Source organism: Salmo trutta, chromosome 28 (assembly GCF_901001165.1).
Source record: "Salmo trutta chromosome 28, fSalTru1.1, whole genome shotgun sequence".
Classification (NCBI taxonomy): Eukaryota; Metazoa; Chordata; class Actinopteri; order Salmoniformes; family Salmonidae; genus Salmo; species Salmo trutta.
The window spans coordinates 34,223,678-34,248,489 of NC_042984.1; the positions used below are offsets into that span (position 1 = coordinate 34,223,678).

The window sequence follows — 24,812 nt, forward strand, 5'->3', positions numbered from 1 at the left end:
AGGAAAGAGAGGAGAGAGAAGAGAGAGGAGAGAGAAGAGAAAGAGAGGAGAGAGAGGAGAGAGAGGAAAGAGAAGAGAAAGAGAGGAGAGAGAGAGGAGAGAGTGAGGAGAGAGAGAGAAGAGAAAGAGTAGAGAAAGAGAGGAGAGAGAAGAGAGAGGAGAAAGAGGAGCGAGAAGAGAGAGAAAGAGGAGAGAAAGTGAGTCACCAGGCTTCACAAATAGATAAATGCCCTTGGGGTGCTATAGAGTAGAGCATCTTTGCCCACTGCCAGACAGCGATATGGGGCACATAGTGAAAGCGTGTGAGTGTGTGTGTGTATATACTGTTTACTACATGTGCAGTGTGTGCGTATAATGATTATACGGGGCACAGTGTGTGTGTGTGTGTGTTTGTGTGTGTGTTTGCGTGTGGTGTCCGAGTGTATGTGTATATAGTATGTGTGGAGTGTGTGTGTATAATGATGATATGGGGCACAGTGTGTGTGTGTGTATGTGTATTAAATCTCCAGTGTGTTTTATATGTGCATTTCTTCATGGTCCACATACAAAAGGTTACTCGACTCAGTCAATGAGTTCAATTGAACAAAACCAGCCGGGCGTTAAGAGCTGGCAGACAGAGCTGGCAGGCAGAGCTGGCTGTATACAGTAGAGTAGACAACGACACAGTGAGAGAGGGAAGGAACAGACACTGGGATGGTAGATGAAAATGATCATTCATGAATACTCTCACCCCTTTACCCCTCCCTCTCTCTGTCCGTCTCGCAGTCTCTCTTTCGCTACCCCTCCCTCCATCTCTCTCTTCCCCCTGTCCATTTCCCCCCTCTCCATCTCTCCTCCACTCCCCACTTCTCCCTCCCCATCGCTCTCATCACCTCGCTCTCTCTCTCTCCTGCTGGCAGGTGAAACCTGCTCTGTTGTTCATGCGTCCTCAGACGATGACGACAGTGACTACGTCTGGCCACAAGGGACTATTGCTGACATCATCTGCATGACAACCGTACGGTGACAAAGATACCCAGAGAGAAAGCTGATTGTCAGAGTAGAGACTCTGGTACCGTGCCAGTAGGAGAGGAGAGCAGCTCCACAAAGAACCTGAGTAAACTAGGCTGCCACTAGTGAAGCAAATCATGATTAAAAAGGCACTGTGTGCCTCGTGGTTGAGACTTCCTCTGCCCTATCAGTGGTATCTAATCCTACCTTCGTCGCAGCTGCCAGGCTTGGCCGCCTCGATCTTCTTTTTGAGGACGCAGGAGGCCACGCCCAGCTCGCAGGTGTTGTCGTAGGTGAAGCCGTCGCTGCCGCACACGGGCGAGAAGGCCTGGCCCTGGCATTGCGGGCACTCGCACTTGTTCTGGACGCAGCGGGCCCCCCAGGCACACACGGCGCTGCCGCACGTCTCTGCAAATGCACACACACAAACATACGGACGATCGTGCGCGCGCACGCACGCATGCACACACACACAGGTGTGTCAGCAACTATTGATTGGAATCATGTAAAAGGAATATGCTTGCTAAAATACAATAGTGAGACATTACTTTAAGACCTACTATTTGTACAACCACACTGTTGGTAGGCGCACACACACACACACACACACACACACACACACACACACACACACACACACACACACACACACACACACACACACACACACTTGGCTGGCATTACTCACTGCATTCTCCCTGGGCGAGCACGCGCAGGTCAAGCTGCTCGGTACAGGCACGCACGTGGAGCTCACACTCGCTGTCGTAGGTGGAGCCGTCGCTGCCGCACACCGGTTGGTGGGACTCCACACACTCCTGCGGACACACACAGCGGCCCGACTGCCCGTCGCAGATCGCCCCAAACGAACAGTTGGCACACGCCTCATCTGGAGGGAGACAGGTAGGAGAGTGTTAGGATTGGAGAGAGTAAATAAACCCGGTATGGGTAACGGGGAGAGAAAGAGAGTGTGTTTGTGTCAGTGAGTTGAGAGAGAGAGGGAGGGCAGATAGAACTGGCTCATCCAAAGCCTGTGTGGGTGGCGTGGCAAAATCCACAGCCGTGACGCCACCATGATGTCATGTGTTTACCTAACCCCCTTCGAAAGGCCAGTCATTTTGAGAGGGCCCCAAACCCAGATGGTGTGCAGACTTCACACAGCTGCAAGTTTCAGTAGGATGATCTGGACTGAGAATACTGTCAAGAATCCTCTATTTTCAGTTGACTCTGATCATTTGCATGTTTTCCATTCAGTGTTGCATTCACTCGGGCTGCCTTGCATAGCCTAGAACCGACATGCTGTGGATATCAATGATTCGTGGCAGCCCGAGTGTAACACAGAGCCAGAGCGGAGATGCGAGGGGTGGGCAGCGCTCCTCGATTGCCAATTACACCTGGAGGATTGCATTAGCAGCGCACGGCCGCTATCACATTCAATTAGTGGCTAGGTAATAACAGCTGCTGATTTATTGCTAATGGCTAACGGAGAGAGCGGGCTACTCAGGCGGAAAACCTCCCCCTCTCCTCCCCTGTGTTATTAACTTGTGTATTACACCTTATTACACCTTAATAAAGTCAGGAAGTCAGCCTGCACCGCACAGGCACTCGCTGTGGACAGCCCAGCCTGGGGGCCTGATTAAAAGCAGGCGGTATAAACAGAAAAATATATGTAGCCGAGGTGGCGGCTGGCAGGGATGGGGAATGCATCACCGTGACAATGACGGTGTTTCGAACCCGGGGGATATAAATCACAGTGAGTGCCGTCCTTTATCAGCGCCGTGTCCCGATAAAGGCCTTCTTTATTTCCCTCCTCTGGCTCTGTCTCGCTCCCCCTGTTCCAGCCAGTGCCGCCGGTCGTTGGCGGCGGCTAATCAGGACACATCTAGCTATCGGACCCAACTGGGCTGCCTTACTGGCTGTAAACACAGAGCCGGGACAGCTAGCACTGAGGCGCTAACAAGGTGGGGGGACTTGTCTGACCGGGGACGGGAGTTGACGGTGAAGGGGGAGGTTGAAGAAATTGGCCTTGAGGAGAGGGCCATTCCGAGTGATGGATACCGAGAGACAGTGGGGAAAAGAAAAGCTAAAGAGCAGTTCCGGCCTCAAAACGCTACACACCATCTCGGAGGAGTAGAATTAGTCAGAGAGACTGGAGCTACGACAAGGGAGAGAAGGAGGAGTAGAATTAGTCAGAGACTGGAGCTACGACAAGGGAGAGAAGGAGGAGTAGAATTAGTCAGAGACTGGAGCTACGACAAGGGAGAGAAGGAGGAGTAGAATTAGTCAGAGACTGGAGCTACGACAAGGGAGAGAAGGAGGAGTAGAATTAGTCAGAGACTGGAGCTACGACAAGGGAGAGAAGGAGGAGTACAATTAGTCAGAGAGACGGTCGCTACGACAAGGGAGAGAAGGAGGAGTAGAATTAGTCAGAGAGACTGGAGCTACGACAAGGGAGAGAAGGAGGAGTAGAATTAGTCAGAGAGACTGGAGCTACGACAAGGGAGAGAAGGAGGAGTAGAATTAGTCAGAGAGACTGGAGCTACGACAAGGGAGAGAAGGAGGAGTAGAATTAGTCAGAGAGATTGGCGCTACGACAAGGGAGAGAAGGAGGAGTAGAATTAGTCAGAGAGACTGGAGCTACGACAAGGGAGAGAAGGAGGAGTAGAATTAGTCAGAGAGACTGGAGCTACGACAAGGGAGAGAAGGAGGAGTAGAATTAGTCAGAGAGACTGGAGCTACGACAAGGGAGAGAAGGAGGAGTTGTTCTTTAACATGATCAGAAAGAGAGACAGTTGTTTAGTGAACGGCTCTGTTAATGTCCCAGACTATAAAAACACTCCCCAGCCGACCCCACTGTGCCTGCTCCATAACTATTCCACCGTCCCTCCTCACCGTCTCTCCTCCCTCTCTCCCCTCCCTCTCTCCCCTATCTTTCCGCTCCTCTGCTCTCTCTCGCTACCTTTTTACAGCAACTGTGCAAAACTCGCAATGTTTATTTCTGTTCTAAATGACTTCTCGTCTCTTGTCTCATCTATTCTGAGGTAAATATATATGAAATTCCTTACGGAGCGATTGATATCGTTCTGTGGTCTATTATCCATGCGTGTCTCTGCTTCTTCCAGCCTGCCAGACACACAAGGTCACCCACCACTCAAACATTGAGAGGAGAAAATACATCAGAATAATAAAAAATGTCACTCATCTCACTATCGGACCGCACCTGAGCCATAAAGATAACCATTTCCCCATGCGCCATTTTTCGATCCCCCCGAGGGGAAGAAAATCTAATTATGACAGCGCACATAGGCCTTGCGAAAAGGTGGCCCCACTCATACACGCACACACTGGTTGTCTCTGCATGCAAACGCACGAGGGACAAAAGGAAACACAAACTTCCCAGCCTCCATCGACACATACACCACACAATGTATGCCAGTGATATGAATTGTGCCGGGATAATTAACAGAGATAATAGTGAAGGTGGAGGGAGGTGAGGTGACTCAGTGGAGTTTGAAGAGGCCTGTGTAAAGCAGTGCAAACAGCCCAGAATAAACCAACCCACATCACCATCATCATTCCTCCGTCGGGCCTTGCCTAGCACTGCCTGCCTGTCGCTTTTATTGCCCTGTTCCGCTGACTTCTGCCTCTGTGGAGACTTGCTGTCATCCATAGTGCTGTATCAGACACATACACACACACACACACACAGCAGGGCCCGCTACCTTGCTCTGCCCGCAACCAGCTCGCCTTTTTAAATAAAGACTATTCATTACGCCCCCGCGGCGCCACGGTGAGAACTGTCTACCTAACGCCGCACGCACGCCGTCTCCAAATTGAGTTTGCTCGCCCGGCTCAAACATTCCTTTTGCTCCATTTCCCATTGGAATACATCTTTATGTGCAGAGATTTCAACTTGGGAAAGGAAAGAGGAAATAACAGTGGAGTCACATCGGCCCCCAAGCCAACAACACTGCAGTGGATTAAACGTCAAACTCCAGTTGAAACAATAGGGCAGGGATCATCAACTAGATTCAGCTGCGGGACGATTCGTTCTTGAGCGGATGGTCGGGGGGCCGGAACAGAATTATAAATCATTTGTAGACTGCAAATTGATCGCAAGAAACCCAAACAGATATGTTTAAAATACACTGCTCAAAAAAATAAAGGGAACACTTAAGCAACACAATGTAACTCCAAGTCAATCACACTTCTGTGAAATCAAACTGTCCACTTAGGAAGCAACACTGATTGACAATAGATTTCACATGCTGTTGTGCAAATGGAATAGACAACAGGTGGAAATGATAGGCAATTAGCAAGACACCCCCAATAAAGGAGTGGTTCTGCAGGTGGGGACCACAGACCACTTCTCAGTTCCTATGCTTCCTGGCTGATGTTTTAGTCACTTTTGAATGCTGGCGGTGCTTTCACTCTAGTGGTAGCATGAGACGGAGTCTACAACCCACACAAGTGGCTCAGGTAGTGCAGCTCATCCAGGATGGCACATCAATGCGAGCTGTGGCAAGAAGGTTTGCTGTGTCTGTCAGCGTAGTGTCCAGAGCATGGAGGCACTACCAGGAGACAGGCCAGTACATCAGGAGATGTGGAGGAGGCCGTAGGAGGGCAACAACCCAGCAGCAGGACCGCTACCTCCGCCTTTGTGCAAGGAGGAGCAGGAGGAGCACTGCCAGAGCCCTGCAAAATGACCTCCAGCAGGCCACAAATGTGCATGTGTCTGCTCAAACGGTCAGAAACAGACTCCATGAGGGTGGTATGAGGGCCCGACGTCCACAGGTGGGGGTTGTGCTTACAGCCCAACACCGTGCAGGACGTTTGGCATTTGCCAGAGAACACCAAGATTGGCAAATTCGCCACTGGCGCCCTGTGCTCTTCACAGATGAAAGCAGGTTCACACTGAGCACATGTGACAGACGTGACAGACTCTGGAGACGCCGTGGAGAACGTTCTGCTGCCTGCAACATCCTCCAGCATGACCGGTTTGGCGGTGGGTCAGTCATGGTGTGGGGTGACATTTCTTTGGGGGGCCGCACAGCCCTCCATGTGCTCGCCAGAGGTAGCCTGACTGCCATTAGGTACCGAGATGAGATCCTCAGACCCCTTGTGAGACCATATGCTGGTGCGGTTGGCCATGGGTTCCTCCTAATGCAAGACAATGCTAGACCTCATGTGGCTGGAGTGTGTCAGCAGTTCCTGCAAGAGGAAGGCATTGATGCTATGGACTGGCCCGCCTGTTCCCCAGACCTGAATCCAATTGAGCACATCTGGGACATCATGTCTCGCTCCATCCACCAACGCCACGTTGCACCACAGACTGTCCAGGAGTTGGCGGATGCTTTAGTCCAGGTCTGGGAGGAGATCCCTCAGGAGACCATCCACCACCTCGTCAGGAGCATGCCCAGGCGTTGTAGGGAGGTCATACAGGCACGTGGAGGCCACACACACTACTGAGCCTCATTTTGACTTGTTTTAAGGACATTACATCAAAGTTGGATCAGCCTGTAGTGTGGTTTTCCACTTTAATTTTGAGTGTGACTCCAAATCCAGACCTCCATGGGTTGATAAATTGGATTTCCATTGATTATTTTTGTGTGATTTTGTTTCAGCACATTCAACTATGTAAAGAAAAAAGTATTTAATAAGATTATTTATTTCATTCAGATCTAGGATGTGTTGTTTATATAATCATTTAAAGCCTTGCTTACATTTGTATAAGATCACACACACACATACATACATACATACATACATACATACATACATACATACATACATACATACATACATACGCGTGTGTGTGTGTGTGTGTGTGTGTGTGTGTGTGTGTGTGTGTGTGTGTGTGTGTGTGTGTGTGTGTGTGTGTGTGTGTATATATACACACACACACATATATATATTTTACTTCAGTTTATTTTAGTAAATACTTTCTTAACACTTATTTTTCTTAAAGCTGCATTGTTGGTGAAGGGCTTGTAAGTAAGCATTTCACTGTAAGGTCTAAACCTGTTGTATTTGGCGCATGTGACAAATACAATTTGATTTGATTTTGATTTGATATATCTCTCTGTTATGCGTGGGAATACTTTGGAACAGATTTTTCCAAAACTTAAATCATTTGGAGATGATTTGCTGGTGTTTTTAAAGTATTTTATGTGCAATAATAACAATATATACAGTGCCTTCAGAAAGTGTTCACACCCCTTGACTTCTTCCACATTTTTGTTTTGAATTTAAAATTGAGATTTTTTTACTGGCACAATACCACATAATGTCAAAGTGGACTAACGTTTTTTTTTTTATGTTTACAAATGAATAACAAATTAAAAGCTGAAATATCTTGAGTCAATAAGTATTCAACCCCTTTGTTATGGCAAGACTAAATAAGTTCAGGAGTACAAATTTGTACCCCACACATACAGATAATTGTAAGGTACCTCAGTCGAGCAGGTAATTTCAAACACAGGTCAACCACAAAGTACAGGGAGGTTTTCCAATGCCTCACAAAGAATGGAACCTGTTGGTAGATGGGTAAAAATAAAAAAGCAGACATTGAATATCCCTTTGAGCAGGTGAAGTTATTAATTACACTTCGGATGGTGTAACAATACACTCAGCCACTACAAAGATACTAACTCAGTTGCCGGAGAGGAAGGAAACTGCTCAGGGATTTCACCATGAGGCCAATGGTGACTTTAAAACAACAGTTACAGAGTTTGATGGCTGTGATAGGAGAAAACTGAGGATGGATCAACAACGTTGTAGTTACTCCACAATACTAACCAAATTGACAGAGCAAAAATAAGAAAACCTGTACAGAAAACAAATATTCCAAAACATGCATCCTGTTTGGCAGAGCTTGAAGAATAAAAAAAGATTTATAGGCAAATGATGCACAATCCAGGTGTGGAAAGCTCTTAGAGAGTTACCCAGAAAGACTCACAGCCGTAATCGTTGCCAACAGTACTTCTACAAAGTATTGACTTGGGGTGTGATTACTTATTAAAATGAGATATATATGTATTTCATTTTCAATACATTTCACTTTGTCATTATGGGGTATTGTGTGTAGATGGGTAAAATATATAATCCATTTTGAATTCAGCCTGTAACACAACAAAATGTGGAATACGTCAAGGGGTATGAATACTTTCTGAAGGCACAGTATATTACATTGTTTTGCTCAGAAAACTTGGGGGGGACAAATAGAATCACCCGCGGGCCGCCAGTTGGGAAACCCTGCAACGGGGTAGAGCTAGCCGAGAGCTAGTGTAAAGGTGCTAAGCTGAGCCAGGCAAATCTCTCGCTGTCTGCTGATGGTAGCAACAGCTAACAGTAAAGCTGGCTAACATTGTTTAAGGTATTAGCATCTTGGATAATGGCAGCTAAATGACTTCAGGCATCTCTATCACTCTACATTATTCGATCATTATATCTATATCACATCTATAAACTGTTACCCATTTAGGACCAAAAGGTTAGCAGGCAATATGGAACTGTGCAAAGTAGCCTACGAGAGAAGAGAAAGGTGGAGAGATAATTTAAACATTTATTTTCCTTTCTTCATGTCTGCTCTGTGCTAAGTTAGTCTACAGAAAACATGATACATACATGTTATTTGTTATACAGATACAGGCATATGGTGTAGCCTACATTTACAGTAGCAGAAAATCTCATTCAAACTCTGACTAAAACGACCAAGCGTCAACTGTGGCTGAGGACTAAGAGCACGGAAAAGACACGGAACGGAAGGCACAGGAGCAAATGGTTCGTCGGTAAAACGAAAATGTTAATCATCGTCATCATCAATTACTCTTCTATGGGAAAATGGGTGCAGGTTAGTGTTGTTCATCATGTATCTTGTTGTGGACGCAGCTCTGCAGAATGGTCACTACCTGGGACACCCACAAAGTCATCAAATCTGATTTTAAACCTAATCATAAACTTAACCTTGATTGATATTATTTTGACGAATACTCCAGATAAATGGGGTGGCAGGTAGCTTGGCGGTAAAGAACGTTGGGCCAGTAAGCGAAAGGTTGCTGGTTTGAATCCCTGAGCCGACTAGGTGAAAAGTCTGTCGATATGCCCTTAAGCAAGGCACATAACCCTAATTGCTCCTATAAGTCGCTTTGGATAAGAGCGTCTGCTAAATGACTAAAATGTAATCATAAACTGGGTGGTTTGAATGCTGATTGGCTGAAAGCTGTGATATATCAGACTGTATAACATGGGTATGATAAAACATGTATTTTTACTGTTCTAATTGCGTTTGTAACCAGTTTCTAATAGAAATAAGGCACCTTGGGGGGGGGGGGGGGGGGGGTTGCATAAGAACAGCCCTTAGCTGTGGTATATTGGCCATATACCACACCCCTCTCAGGCCTTATTGCTTAAATATGTTGATAGCAGCGTTTTCCCACTGGATTTTAGTGACCACTGCCGAGTTGTCTGTGTCAGAGATGTGAGAATACATAAATCTAAGCCTAAGAGGAACTTTAAAGACTTTAGTGAACAGCCTTTTTTACATGATCTTTATTTTAGTGACCTCAGCAATCCTTGAACCTGATTTTGTCACGCCCTGATCTGTTTCACCCCCCTCCAGGTGTCGCCCATCTTCCCCATTATCCCCTGTGTATTTATACCTGTGGTTTCTGTCTGTCAACCAGCATTTTGTCTCAGCTCCTGCTTTTCTCCAGTCTCTCTTCTTCTCGTCCTCCTGGTCTTGACCCTTGCCTGACCTGACCCTTGGCCTGCCTGCCATCCTGTACCTTGGCCCCATTACTCTGGATTACCGACCTCTGCCTGACCTGACCCTTGGCCTGCCTGCCATCCTGTACCTTGGCCCCATTACTCTGGATTATCGACCCCTGCCTGCCTTGACCTGTCATTTACCTGCCCCGGTTGTTACAATAAACATTGTTACTTCAACACAGTCTGCACTTGGGTCTTACCTGAAACCTGATAGATTTAGCTTTAAGCTTTTTTGTAAATGTCTTAAACAATATTGCAGATAATCATGCCCCCTTCAAAACTCAGAGTTAAAGGTAGATCGAATGCCTAATTCACTACTGAATTTTCAAGTCATTCGTAAGAGAAATGTTGCCTGGATCAAGGCCAGGAACACAGACTTAGGCCCGGATTGGCAATATTTTAGGCAACTGAAGAATCAATGTATCAAACTAATCAGAAAGGTTAAATCTGATTATTATGTAATCAATCTTTCTGATTGTAAGGGGAATACGGCAAAAATTCTGGAAAATGGTCAAATCTTGTACTTCCTCCTCTTTACCCCAACAAATAAATTCAGACTCTGGCCCCATTAAGTCAGAATTTCTTGAAGGCCATAAGGGTGTTACGCAGGGGTCGATACTAGGACCTGTTCTTTTCACTATTTATATAAATGCCATTGGTCAATCGTTTCAAAAATGTACATTTCATTCAATATGCGGATCATACTATTATGTACGCAATTGCCCTGGTTGTGACAAGCCTACAGTCCGATTTTGCAGCTTTACAGGAAGCCCTTACTGGGTTTGGCCGGGATAGGCCGTCATTGTCAATAAGGATTTGTTCTTAACTGACTTGCCTAGTTAAATAAAGTTTAAATAAATAAAATACATTTTAAAAACTTGTGCTTAATACGAGAAAAACTAAATACAGCCTTTTTCAAGTTCTCATTAGACTGTTCCAGATGGATTACATCTTCACTCATATGATGGTTCTGCAATCGAACAAGTCCCTGCATACAAATTATTTATATTATTATTTCTATTTCTACTTTGCACTTTCTTCCACTGCAAATCTACCATTCCAGTGTTTTACTTGCTATATTGTATTTACTTCGCCACCATGGCCTTTTTTGCCTTTACCTCCCTTATCTCACCTCATTTGCTCACTTTGTATATAGACTTATTTTTCTACTATATTATTGACTGTAGGTTTGTTTTACTCCATGTGTAACTCTGTGTTGTTGTATGAGTCAAACTGCTTTGCTTTATCTTGGCCAGGTCACAATTGTAAATGAGAACTTGTTCTCAACTTGCCTACATGGTTAAATAAAGGTGAAATAAATAAATGAAATACCTTGGTATTTGGATTGACAATGATTTAACGTTTAAAAAGCATACAAATGCGTTTGTTAAGAAGCTATGATTTAAAGTTGGCTTTTTTGACAGAAACAGATCTTGCCTCTCTCTAGTCAGCAGGAAGCAGATTGCACAGTCAACCTTCCTACCTGTTCTTGATTATGGTGATATTATTTATCAAAGTGCAGCTTCCACTACTCTTAAACCCCTGGATGCTGTTTATTATAGCGCCCGTCGTTTTATCACCGGAGACAGTTTTATTACTCATCACTCTTTACCTAAAGGTTGGCTGGACCTCTTTAAAATCATGTAGATCATATCAGTACGCTCTTTTTGTTTACAAAGCCCTATAAGCTTCAGACTTACCCAACATCACTGTTAAGATTTAAAATGACAAGTTGTCAAACCCGTTCACAGGGTTGGTTCACTTTGGAGACTCCTCTGGTGTCTACAGTGTTCGGTAAATCGGCCTTTCATTTCCTACATTTGTTAATCATCTCCAAAAGACGTCTCGATTGGATGCTTTGATTTTCATAACGAAGAATGTGTTTGTATTTTAATGTGTATATTGTCTATATTTATGCCTATCTATTCTATACTTAGTCTCAATATGATTTCCCTGTTGAAATAAAGGTAAATAAATAAACCTTAACCACACTAACCCTACTGCCTAACCCTAAACTTATATTAATTTAAGTGGCATCCTCAAGTGGATTAACCTTCGGGAAGAAAAAGAAAACAGGCAATGAAATGGGTGCCTGTGGAAGCCGAAATATTGTTTATCCGGGTCCTCGAGAGCAGAGAAAATATACCATTTATTCTTGGTAAGTTAAATGACTGTAGGTCATCCGTACTATAAAAAAAGACTAGGAGTGTTTCCTAACCTAGGGCCTGGAGTTATTGCTGTTTTCCTGTTCAGGTCACATGGTCAGGGAAACTGCTGGCTTAGATGGTACTATATTATAATATAGTACAGTATACATACATAGTATACTTAAGCGATAAGGCACGAGGGGGTGTGATATATGGCCAATATATCACGGCTAAGGGATGTTCTTTCGCCCAACGCAACGCGGAGTGCCAGGATACAGCCCTTAGCCGTGGTATATTGGCCATATACCACAAATCCTAGAGGTGCCTTATTGCTATTATAAACTGGTTACCAACGTAATTAGAACAGTACAAATAAATGTTTTGTCATACCCGTGGTACATGGTCTGATATACCACAGCTGTCATCCAATCATTCAGGGCTCAAACCACCCAGTTCATAATGCAGTATAGTCCGGTACTCACCGCAGGGTCCTCGGTGCTGGATGTGGATCTCCTTCTGCAGGGCGCAGCCCATGGCCTTCATCTCACACTGGCTGCCGTAGCTGTGGCCATCACTGCCGCACACCAGGTCGGGCGTCTGGGGGCAGGCGCCATGGCACTCGCACACGGGCTCGTTGTTCTTCACCACGCACGCGGCCCCGAACTCGCAGGCCTTCCCCAGGCACGGGCTGGGAGTGTGTAGATCTGAGACAGGAGACAAGGGTTAGTGTTGAAGGGGGATGAGGGAGAAGTGGAGAAGGAGAAGTATTGAGGGTGGTGAGTGTGGGGGGGGGACTGAGGGTTAGGGTATTGAAGGTTGGGGGCATAGAGGCAGGGCAGGGTGGGGAACTCGGGATAGGTTAAAAGAGAGTAGAGGTTGATTAGGATCAGAAGGATTTCAAAAAGGGGGTTGCCCGGTCAATGTGGATGCACTATGGTCAAGTCTAAAACATGTACCTGACTCTCATCCATAGTACTTCCTGTATCAATCAACTCCCTCCTGGTAATCTATTTTTGTTGTTGTTGGTAATCTCATTGGCCATAAGTGTCTGACGCCTCTGTATGAGCAGATCAGCAGTGTCTGCTCCTCTGTATGACCCAATCAGCAGTGTCTGACCACCATGTATCAGAGACCCACACCCTAATTTCTATGAGTAGAAACCTTGACCTTGTGTCAATCGATTGGAAACTGGGGATGAACGGTAGAGGATAACATATTTTTCAATTTATAGAGAAGAAAACAGCTGCTGATTAATTGATGTTTCCCAGCATGCCGTTCTTCAAACGCAGCCATTTGCATCTCACGAGAGCCTCAGAGAGAGAGAGAGAGAGAGGGAGAGAGAAAAAGATGATGAAGAGAGCTCTCGCAATGTGGATCGAGAAGAGAGAGGAAGGGAAAACTAGAAACAGAGGAAAAGAGAAAGAGCAGCGTCTGCTTAATAATACACAAAGCCCAGCTCCTGGGCAGTGGGAGAACATCAGAGAAGTGTCTGCATGCTGCTCTGTTCTCCGGCCGCCCCACTACACTGTAACTTCATTAAATTGGTGGCCTTGTTAGAGAAGTGGGTCAGAAACGAGAAAGAAACGCGCAAAGACGACAATGTGAGCCACGGAATTACAGTGTTTCATCATCATGGCATTTATTTTCCTTCATTCCCCCTGATCAATCCTTCATCAGTATTGTCGCCAAGGTTAGGCGTATGTTAGCCGTATTGTAAGGGGGTGGATTGAGTTGGGGATGGGGTGGGTGGGTGGAACAGATTGACAGTTGAATCCCCAAGGCCTCGGAAGACTGTGGTGTACAGTGCAGCCTCGTCAAGCCAAGCGGGCAGGAGAATTATGCAGGGGGCGGCGAAGCCATGCGAAGGAGGCTCATTGGCATGCCTGGAGCGTGGGGGTATTGCGCGGTGGCGCTAAACGCGTCGTGTCTGCCGTTTGGGAGATAGATTCAAATGCAAGTGAATATGAGGACGCATTTTATCTCTGGCTTCCCAGCGAGAGAGATTGTAGATGGGGAAAAGATCGGAGCGGAACTCGGGTATGTCACGGGTGGTAGATGGTGTGGGAGTAGGGTTACAATGCTGAACCCAGGCTACCCCCCTCCTACAACCCCTCCTGTGTCTCCTCCTCTCCCCATGGCAACCAAGGGCGCAGTCATTACCCTGATTATTATGGGATTAGACTAGAATCACGCCGGGCGCTCCGTTTAAGAAGCTGCCGCCGTTTAGTTTCCGAACGCACGGGTGCCTTTAATACTGTTAAAATCCCCCCTGAGCCTCATCTCAGCTCTGGGTAAAATCATCAACATATAAGCAGAAGGTAATTTCCCACTGTGGGTGAGAGAGGAGGGGAACAGATAGGAGTGAAGTGATCTCAGAACCCTGGAAGAGGCTTGATGTAGCAGTTCCGATAGATAGCGTCTAAAATCACAGGACTGTGGTGGAGAAAACATTCATAAGTGTCAAGACGGACGCGGGCATGCTTTCCGGCGCCCCACGGCGTCTGTGTTAGGGGGTAGTAGTTTAGGCTGTAGTGTAGAGGGTCCGCAATCAGCAAGGAACACTGTCAGGTTATTTTATGCGTATTATTTATTCATTCGAACGAGCGCAGAACAAACGTTCAGGCCGCCGTCATTGCGATAGTGTCTCTCCACAGGATGATTCGGCGTTATAAAAAGCCTCACCTGTGTTCTACACCGCTTTACATAAAGAGAGCAGCAGAAGAAACAAGGGGATAAGGCCCTAGCTGATACTAGTGTGGAGGAGGAGCAATCGCCAGGCTACATCTAGTGCCCGTCGGCGAACGTAATTGAACACATCTTTACGGATCCTGAATAAGGATGAGCAAGGAGACAAGGATCTCACTTTTTCTAATGGGAACGTTGCTCTTGATTTCTGTGTTATGGGAAAGCCGGCAGTTTGAAAGAGCTCCGAATTGGCATGTAAATATATATGTGGTGGAACTGTGCCTAATTCATACAGGCTTAAAAAAAACGCTATTCTGCCTGATCTTTTTTCTACACTGTGAGTGTGTGTGTGTGTGTGTGGCGCTGGATACAAAGGGTGATCACCACACACACACTCGTGGCCTTGAGAATGGTTCACGACCCATTTCCCAAGGCCCAGCTCCCTAAAATGCAACTGCAGCCTCCGATAACCTTCAGTCCCTTGTTTCCTTTGTTTCTACCCCCCAAAATAAGGAATGAGAAATAATCCCAAACATTCTCATTCCCCCACTCCTTCTGGAGGCAATGTTTTTCTCCCAGATTTATTCAATCAAAAAAGAGAAGGGGCTGGTGGCGAAACTCCCCAAGTTCTCTGTGAAATAATCTTAGCATGGAGAGAGAGAGTGAGCATACGATGAGAGACTTTGAGAAACCTCCAGCAGCCCTTATACCCGACTTTGGTAATTGAGAAGGCTTGCATATTCTCTCAGTCTGAAAAAAGAATCTCAGGGAACTAAAAGCGTATTTTCTCCCTCAAAGGCAGTGAGGGAGACTTTGAAACAGCAGCCTATCATCCCAGAGGCCTGGGTAGAGATGGTAGCAGTGGCTGTGCTGTTCAAGGACTGGAGCTGCCACAACACACAGACAGACGGACAGACAGACAGACAGACAGACAGACAGACAGACAGACAGACAGAATTACAGACAGACAGACAGACAGACAGACAGACAGACAGACAGACAGACAGACAGACAGACAGACAGACAGACAGACAGACAGACAGACAGACATATGCCTGAGTAGAGGGACAGATACTGGGTCTCAGGCTGCAGCAGTCAGACTCATACACACACACAACAAATGCCCCCTCTGTTTATCAGACGAAAGAGACGAGACGATAGTGACTCACTGTTTGTGTGTGTGTGTGTGTGTGTGTGTGTGTGTGTGTGTGTGTGTGTGTGTGTGTGTGTGTGTGTGTGTGGGATCCAGAGTGCCGCAAGTGCCATCAAAGACGTGAGAGACAGAAAAAGGTGTGTTGGCGAGGGATGTGTGAGCGAGGAGATGAATAACTCTCCTCTGTTCAATAATTCTTCTTCTAGCTGCAGTCAAGAAACTGTTTAGGAGTAGACATCTCATACCAGTCCCTAGAGGCTTCTCTAAGAAAGGACAATGTTTCTGTCCCAGACATGACGACTTGGGAGTCTGAATGCTGCCACCTCTTTCTGCCCTTCTCCCACCAGCCTAGGCCAGGCTCTCTCTCTCTCTCTCCTTCCTTCCTTCCTTCCTTCCTTCCTTCCTTCCTTCCTTCCTTCCTTCCTTCCTTCCTTCCTTCCTTCCTTCCTTCCTTCCTTCCTTCCTTCCTTCCTTCCCTCCCTTCCTTCCCTCCCTTCCTTCCCTCCCTCCCTTCCTTCCCTCCTTCCCTCTTGTTTTTAATCAGTCTGATATTTTATAGCGGCGAGCTCCGAGCTTAAAGGGCAACTCCACCACTTTTCAACCTAATTTGTATTATCTCTAGCACAATACAAGTGTCAACATACTGTATGCTTAGTGTACAAAACATTAGGGACACCTTCCTAATATTGAGTTGCAAACTCTTTTTCCCTCAGAACAGACTCAATTCGTTGGGGCATGGACTCTACAAGGTGTCGAAAGCGTTCCACATGGATGCTGGCCTATGTTGACTCCAATGCTTCCTACAGTTGTGTCAAGTTGGCTGGATGTCCTTTGGGTGGTGGACCATTCTTGATACACACGGAAAACTGTTGAGTGTGAAAAACCCAGCAGCGTTGCAGTTCTTGACACACTCAACCCGGTGCGCCTGGCACCTACTACCATACTCCGTTCAAAGGCACTTACAGTAAATATGTTGTCTTGCCCATTCACCCTCTGAATGGCACACGTACACAATCCATGTCTCAATTGTCTCAAGGCTTAAAAATCCTTCTTTAACCTGTCTCCTCCCCTTCATCTAAACTGATTGAAGTGGATTTAACAGATGACATCAATAAGGGATCATAGCCTTCACCTGGATTCACCTGGTCAGTCTGTGTCATGGAAAGAGCAGTGGTTCCTAATGTTTTGTACACTCAGTGTATGTGAAAAAAGCACATTTCTAAGTTTTGTGGAAAGAAATATAAAGTTAAAACATCAGAAAAAGTTAAAACATTTTAAAAACAGTGATTTTCAAACACTATGATATCCGCAGTGACATGGGGAGCAAGAAAATACCCTCCTTTGGACTAGAAAGGAGGGTAGACTAGAAACCTGTTGCAGGTTTTGAAAATCATAGTCTTTTGCTTTTCATCCTACCCTGTGATGTCACAGAGAAGCCTTTTTTTAAATGACTTTTCTTTTTATCGTTTTGACCACAGATCATAGTAATGCCCTGTTTTCACATACAGTATGTAGACACTGGTTGGTGCTGGAGATGATGAATGAAGCTGAAAAGTGGCGGAAATGCCCTTTAAGACCAGGGAGATTAGAAGTCCCTGTCAGATGAAGTGGGCTGCTGGGGTGCTGCAATGCTACTGCGGGAATGCTAAGAGAACCATAACCGCCACAGACCAAAGTTCTGCTACCTGTCTCCCCCACCAAGAGGCGGAACGACCCTCACTGACAAACGTTCCGCTACCCGTCTTCCCCCTCCCAAGAGAGACGTCGCCTCTTCCCTGTCTCTCACTAAACTGCCACATTAGTCAAGATTTAGAGGCCTTATCTGACAAGCAAATATGGGATTTCTCAAGAGTTGACCTGAGTATTACCTCAGTCAAAGCCTTGTTGAGCTGAACACACTCGGCAGGCGGTCTGTATATAAGCCTGGAGAGATGGAGTGTCATATTCATAGCCGTGTTTGCGTGGGTAATGTTTGCAGTTTAAGCCTGTACATATGGATGTAAATGCAGGGAGATTATTTTATGCAGTAGAGCTTCTCCCTACTCATGCATATGTAGATTGGAATCTTCCCTGCTCCAATTCTGGATTACTCCCAATGTCACTATAAGAATCTAAGAAAACCCATCCCTGTGCTCTAGGTAGCCAATTCGGTGAGGGAGAAGTGGTTGCCGGCGCCGCCCCTGCGTAGAAACAGCCAATGGGAAGCAGAGACAGCGGCACATGTCGCTGTGCGCCCTAACCCAGTTTTGTCGGTGCAGCAGGGGGAGTGCCTGCCTCCCCCCTATGTCTCGCTAGCAGTGAAAACTTTTATGAAACATATTAAAATAGGTACCAGGAACGGGAGAGAAAAGTCTCAATATTAGCATATGGTAAAACGAAGGACCGCGAGCTGTGTTTCCCTCCTTCGGAGCACTTATCACAGAGTAATGGCTGCAAGGGGACAGTCCTCCACTTGACATTTAAAACCCCAAACACACTTATTTCTCTTCTATCAGACGACACAGGGAACACAGATGAAGTGAAATACAGCAAACAGAGGGAGAGAGTGGGTGGGGGGTGGGGCAGAGAAAGACAACAGCGAGGGAACAAAGATGAGCTCCTCCATCGCATGACATGTGTATACTTACAGAGAACAGAGGGAAGAAGAGGGGGAGGAGAGGAAAATTAAAGGCAGGCCACCAAACAGCAGATGGGCATCATTGGCATGGTGGGCCTGGTCCGGGTACACTGACCAGCAGCACACAACACATACACTGTAGGAGAGGAAGAGGGGGAGGAAGCAAGGAGGGGTGCAACAGATGGGGTAAGGGGTGGTTCGCCATAGGAAGAACCTGCTGTACCCATAAGGCCTGGTGACTGCAGCGACTCTGCCACCACCGACACACACACAATCACACACCACCACACACAAATCACACACCACCACCACACACAATCGCTATGGGCCGCTATAATCCTGAACACCACCTTACCACCAACCTACAGTGCCTTCAGAATGTATTCACACCCCTTGAATTTTTCCACATTTTGTTGTGTTACAGCCTGAATTCAAAATGATTTAAATGTAGATTTAATGTCTCTGGCCTACAAAATACTATACCCAATAGTGTCAAAGTGGAATTATGCTTTTCTACATTTTTACAAATTCATTAAAAATGAAAAGCAGAAATGTCTTGAGTCAATAAGTATTCAACTCCTTTGTTATGGCAAGCCTACATAACTTTAGGAGTAAGCATTTGCTTAACAACTCACAAAATAAGTTGCTAAGAAGGAAGACTGTACAGAATACAAATATTCCAAAACATACATCTTGTTTGCAACAAGGCACTAAAGTAATAAAGCAAAAAAATGTGGCAAAGCAATAAGCTTTTTGTCCTGAATACAAAGTGTTATGTTTGGGGCAAATTAAATGAGTACCACTCTTCATATTTTCATCATGTTATGGGTATGCTTGTAATTGTTAAGGACTTGTTTTTCCGGGATAAAAAATAAAACGGAATAGAGCTAAGCACAGGCATAATCCTAGAGGAAAACCTGGTTCAGTCTGCTTTCCAATAGACACAAGTAGATGAATTCACATTTCAGCAGGACAATAACCTAAAACACAAGGCCAAATCTATACTGGAGTTGCTTACCAAGAAGACAGCGAATATTCCTGAGTGGCCGAGTTACAGTTTTGACTTAAATCTGCTTGAAAATCTATGGCAAGACTTGAAAATGGTTTCCTTGTCAACAACCAATTTCACAGAACTTGAATCATTTTGAAAACAATAATGGGCAAATGCTGCACACTCCAGGTGTTTAAAGCTCTTAGAGAATTACCCAGAAAGACTCACAGCTGTAATCGCTGCCAAAGGTGATTCAAACATGTATTGACTCAGGGGGTTGATTACTTATCTAATCAAGATATATTAGTGTTAATTTTAATGAATAAAATACCAAAAGTTCACAATTTTTTTTGCCATTTTGACGTCAGACTATTTTGTGTGGACCGTTGACAAAACATGACAATTCAATTAATTTTAATCTAACTTTGTAACACAACAAAATGTAGAAAAGGTCAAGGGGCGTGAATACATTCTGAATGCACTGTAACTCCCAGAGCAAGTCCATTAATTAGATTCATTACCAAACATCACTGGAGGTCCTCTCTGGGTTCAATGGGTACTCGGCCTATTATTGTTTATGAGTATAATCAAAGCCAGTGACTTGTGTCGTCGCACAGCAGCAGAGATGCTAATCAAATAAACATGCAAATGATAAATATTCACCGGAGAGACTTGTCACCTAAGGCGCACGTTTCAGGTTTTTTTCACCCCAATTTCTCCTCTTTTGCAGAGGCTCTTTGTCAATGACAATGTCTCTCCGGCTGAGTGATTTTCTGTTAACCTCCAGGGGGAAACTGCGTGTGTGAACGTGTGCACGCACACACACACACACACATATGCACACACACACACATATGCACACACACAAACACACACAATCTCGCACCGCTCTTAAATGGCATTCATACCATTTATCTAACTATCTAAGTACTTCACTGTGTGTGTGTGTGTGTGTGTGTGTGTGTGTGTGTGTGTGTGTGTGTGTGTGTCTGCCGGCCTGTATGTCTGTCTGTCTGTCTGTGAACCGCTGTACCATTTTATATGTCCATGTCTCACAGGAGTGAAAGCTTCCTTCCAGCTCTCAGGGTCAAACGAGAGGCATCTTAAACCACTTTGACTTCGTTTTCAGCTGAGCATCCTAGTAATGCTAAGAATTGGCCTCTCGCAATCCACCACTATTTCCTTTTAGCCCCCTATAAAGTGACCATCTCATGAGAGACTGACCACGAACACATTCCTGTGGAACTCGATTGTGGCTTATGGTCAATATAAGACCATATAGGTTATCAATCAAATAGGGCAGCATTGTCTTTCTCAGCATGGCCGACACTGGTGTCTGTATGATTAGGCTAGTCTGTGTCCCCCCCCCATAGGGGACAAGTGGCCCTTTAGGGACATGGAGAGTGAAATGGCAGACGACAGTCACATTAGGGGGGTTGTCACCACACTCACCGCAGGTGACTGAGATTTACAGGCTCATATCTGGAGATTTTCAGCCCTCCTGATGGCTTGTGGCATGATTGATCTAGAAACTAGCACTGTTTCTCACCAAATGTGTGTGTGTGTGTGTGTGTGTGTGTGTGTGTGTGTGTGTGTGTGTGTGTGTGTGTGTGTGTGTGTGTGTGTGTGTGCATCTGGAGGGTGGTGGGGGTAGTGACAGCCATGACACCCCATCATCCCAGTCTTTCACTCCCTATCCACCTCTTGGTTGAAGCTCTAACAGCCATCGGGAAGTGACAAAAGGCTGGCTAATGCCAGGCGGCACACGATGAAGGACTGAACCACTTAAGCTTATGGGGTGCATGGAGAAGACTCTGCACACAGCAGGAATGCCAGGACAGCAGCGGGATAGGAGGACTATAGAATGGTAAAAGACAGCAGGGTCCCTCTCTTCTTCAGTAGTTTGAAGGGTGTGTGTGTGTGTGTGTGTGTGGGTAGGTGTGTGCGTACCTCTGCTTTTGGTCCCTCTAAAATGCTGGTGTGTTTGAGATGTGCCATTGCAGTTAGCAAGGGTGGCCCAGTTAGCATGCCACAACCACGTTCTTTGTGTAGTGTTGTTGTTAGGATGAAAGTACAGTGAGAAACAACGGCTGCCACTGTCACAGTGGTAAAAGAGTGTCGCGGGGTGCACGGCCATAACTGGAACTGGTGCTCCGCTCGTGCTATCGACCACGTCGTGACAGAGAGGCCATCTAAACACACAGACACACACACACACCGTCACATACAAACAGCTTGGCACACACAACCAAACAAAACCAATGCACACAAGCTTGCACACACACAACCAAATATACACACACATGCACACACACCCAAAGCCTCACTCGCGCGCACACACGCACCTGCCAGAGGACCTTGTCAGGGCAGTGACTCCTTAAGTCTAGCAGAAAGGAGACTAGCAGTGCTGGGCTCTCTATCTAATCCACACCCGGCCATCCAGACACACAGAGGAAGAAAGACTTACGAATTAGGAGAAGAGGAGGAAGCAAGAGAGGGCGGAAGGAGAGATAGAGAGACGAGAGAGGAGAAGGCGAAGAAACACAGTAATTAAACATCAAACCGTGTGCAGGTGTCTAAAGGTAGGAACACAGTCCCGTCGTCACCCACACTAAACCAACAGCCTCGGTGGGCACCTTGCTTCTCTCCTTTTGATGTTTAATTAAATAGTTGAGCGAGCTGTTTGGCTAAATATGCAAATGTCAATAGAAACGCATTAAAAAACACTGTAACTTGCCACCGGCTAAAACCCGCCGAAAAGGACTGTGACAGTTTACTTTGTCGAAAATAATGAAAAACAACAACAAAAAAAACACATAAGCACCCGGACATTTCGCTTGTTAATTTATGCGTGGCAAAAAGACGGGGGAAGAGACTAGAAAACAATGCTAATGAGTTGCACCGTGATACTGTGGAGTGATGCTTCCGACGTCACCTAGCCGAGACGAATACAACTTAGTATTCAGATAAGCAACCCGAGTGAGACGAGATAGAGATATCTGTCTAAGAAGAACCAGAGGAACGTTGCTACAGAACGCCTGTGGTTTAGCTTGTCTGTCGAGGACAGCCACTCTTCATCGGGGCTAGGCTATCTATACTCCGCAACGGCCATCGCGTCTGCAGGATTTTACTCCGGCCAAACAGGAACACACCCAACTCTACAAAATCAACTAATCGTAGTCTTCGATCGGTGCTTTGATGTGCTGAATCGTATGCGTTACTGCTTGGCTGGAGCAAAAACATGCACCCACGCCGGATGGCCTTGGCAGGGGTATGTTTGCCCACTGCTGCACTAACTCTAAATCTACACATTTTAGTTTTTGCCTTAACGCTAAACACCTGATTCCACTCATCAAAGGTTTGATGAAGAGTTGATTAGTGGGATCAGGTGTGTAATGCTAGGGCAAAAACCTAAACTGGTCCCCAGGACCAGGATTAAGAAACACTGCCTTAGATCAATGTCAGTGCCCAGGTGGCAAGGGATGGATGGCGCATTGGGCAGGGGTTAGGAGAGTCCACATGCAGTCTGCCATGCTGGGGTAGAAGTGTACCAATATAGATTTAGGGTTGAGGGATAAGGGGGTTGGGCAATGGGAAAGGGGTTGACACAAGACAAGACAAAACACAGCGCTGGGAAGAAGAGCTCCCAAACCTCACGGATGGACGCTTTCTTCCCCCCGCAAACACAGTAGGGCTGCATGGAGGGTGCACAGAGGAGGAGAGACAAGAGCAACAGCTTGGAGTGTTGGGAGAGAACATACTACTCCGTTTCAGAGAGATACTGTAGCTAGTTCAAGAGAGAGAGAGAAAGAGAAAGAAAGAGACAGGGGAGGAAGACAAGACAACCATCCCACCACCCCCATGTTTAGTCCAATTGGAGGAGAGTCTGACCCCTCCCAAGTGTCCACCAGAGGGGTCAAAGGTTGTGCTGCAGCGAGTGCTGTGTCCCGAACAGCGGCAGACGTCACACGGACAAAGACAGACAGACTGAGACGCACTGAAACAGAAAGAATACCTGTTTAAAAGGAAGCCACACAGACAAAAAAAGAGACAGACAGAGACAAAGACAGGCGAGCGACAAAACGTTGTGTGTGTTGTGTATAGAGAGAGAGAGAGAGAGAGAGAGAGAGAGGTAGACCCATTGAAGTGGAAGACTGGCACTACCAGAGGGTAGGAGGACATGAATGAAACATGAAGGCCGTTGTGTTTCATGTGTCACATGTGATGGCGGAGCGTGACGGGGATGAGGTAGATGGGGGTGAAGGGAAAAGTGGTGGTCACGGTAAAATTCCTGTCTGTTAGCTTTTTCCCCTCCCACCACAGACTACTGACAAATCAAGAGATAGACAGAGAACCAACACACACACACATTACTTACACAGGACAGGAGGACGTTTCAAAAACACTGTGAGAGGAGGAGTCAACTAGAGGGAGAGAGAGGCTACTCCCCCTTCCTCTTCCTAGGGGTCCCGACTCACCACACGGGCCTTGCTGCTTGACGGGAATATGGGCCTTGGCCTGGCACTCAGCCCGCCGGCGCTCGCAGTCGTTGATGTAGGTGTGGCCGTCCTTGCCGCACAGCGGCTTGTAGGTGCCGTCGCACTGAATGGGCTCGCAGGAGCAGCGCATGCCCAGACGCTCCACCTGGCACACGCCGTTGAACTTGCACTCCTCCCTGCACTCCTCTGCAAAACGGACGAGGGACATTTTAGTTCTTCTTGTTTCTTGCTCTTGTTTAGAATTCGTAATGTTCCTCTGTAAAGTGCGTTGCAATGTTGTGATAATGTTTTTTTTTTTTTTTATCAAATGTGACTTGACATGTGACTGAAAATAAGGCTAACGCAGCAAATCAGCCGACAAATCGAGGCAGTCGTCTACAAAACGTTCTCTCCGGGAGGTCAAGACCCATTCAGAGCTTTCAAATGTACTACGTTCCCGATCAGGGGATCAAATTTGTACAGTAATTCAAATTGGAGCCATTCCTCTCTTTCTCGTAAAGCGGTCACGCTACACTGAAACTTAATTACGGCGCTGCCTTATCTGGGTGTCGAACATTAGAGGGATGTATTGTACGTATGTCATGTTACAAGACAAACCACCGTTCTCGCCTAAACTCAATAAAGAACCTGATTTCATGGATCTGGATTTCAAATGCAAATATTCTCTCCATATCAAAACCTTCCAAAAACAAAAACGTCATTATCACGCTCGTCCATTTTACCTCAGTAAAAGGCAGACAGAGAATGGGTTCCTTTTAACTCGATCCAGACCAACTCATACACAGTACTAACGCTCTTCCTGAGACATTCAAGTCCCCGATGTAGTCGCGTTCTAGCGGCCTATATCTCTACTCAAGCTTGACCACAAACTATAAGGGCAGAAGGGGAGTCTGTAATAGAGTGCATCACACCATGAGCCTCTTTCATTAACTCTATGGGGAGTCTCAGATGTGTGAAGATGAGG

General features: G+C 46.1%; 1 protein-coding gene across 6 annotated transcripts in view; it reads right to left on the bottom strand.

Moving 5' to 3' along the window:
* The window catches only part of LOC115166082 (agrin), a 270,497-nt gene that overhangs the window by 61,385 nt on the left and 184,300 nt on the right, over window positions 1–24,812 (bottom strand). For all 6 annotated transcript variants that reach the window (XM_029719750.1, XM_029719747.1, XM_029719746.1 and 3 more), the window contains 4 exons: window positions 23,828–24,034; window positions 12,386–12,607; window positions 1,679–1,876; window positions 1,198–1,398 (listed from right to left, as the gene is read on the bottom strand). In XM_029719750.1, the coding sequence (XP_029575610.1) occupies window positions 1,198–1,398; window positions 1,679–1,876; window positions 12,386–12,607; window positions 23,828–24,034 (828 nt within the window). The remainder of the gene's footprint in view (window positions 1–1,197; window positions 1,399–1,678; window positions 1,877–12,385; window positions 12,608–23,827; window positions 24,035–24,812) is intronic.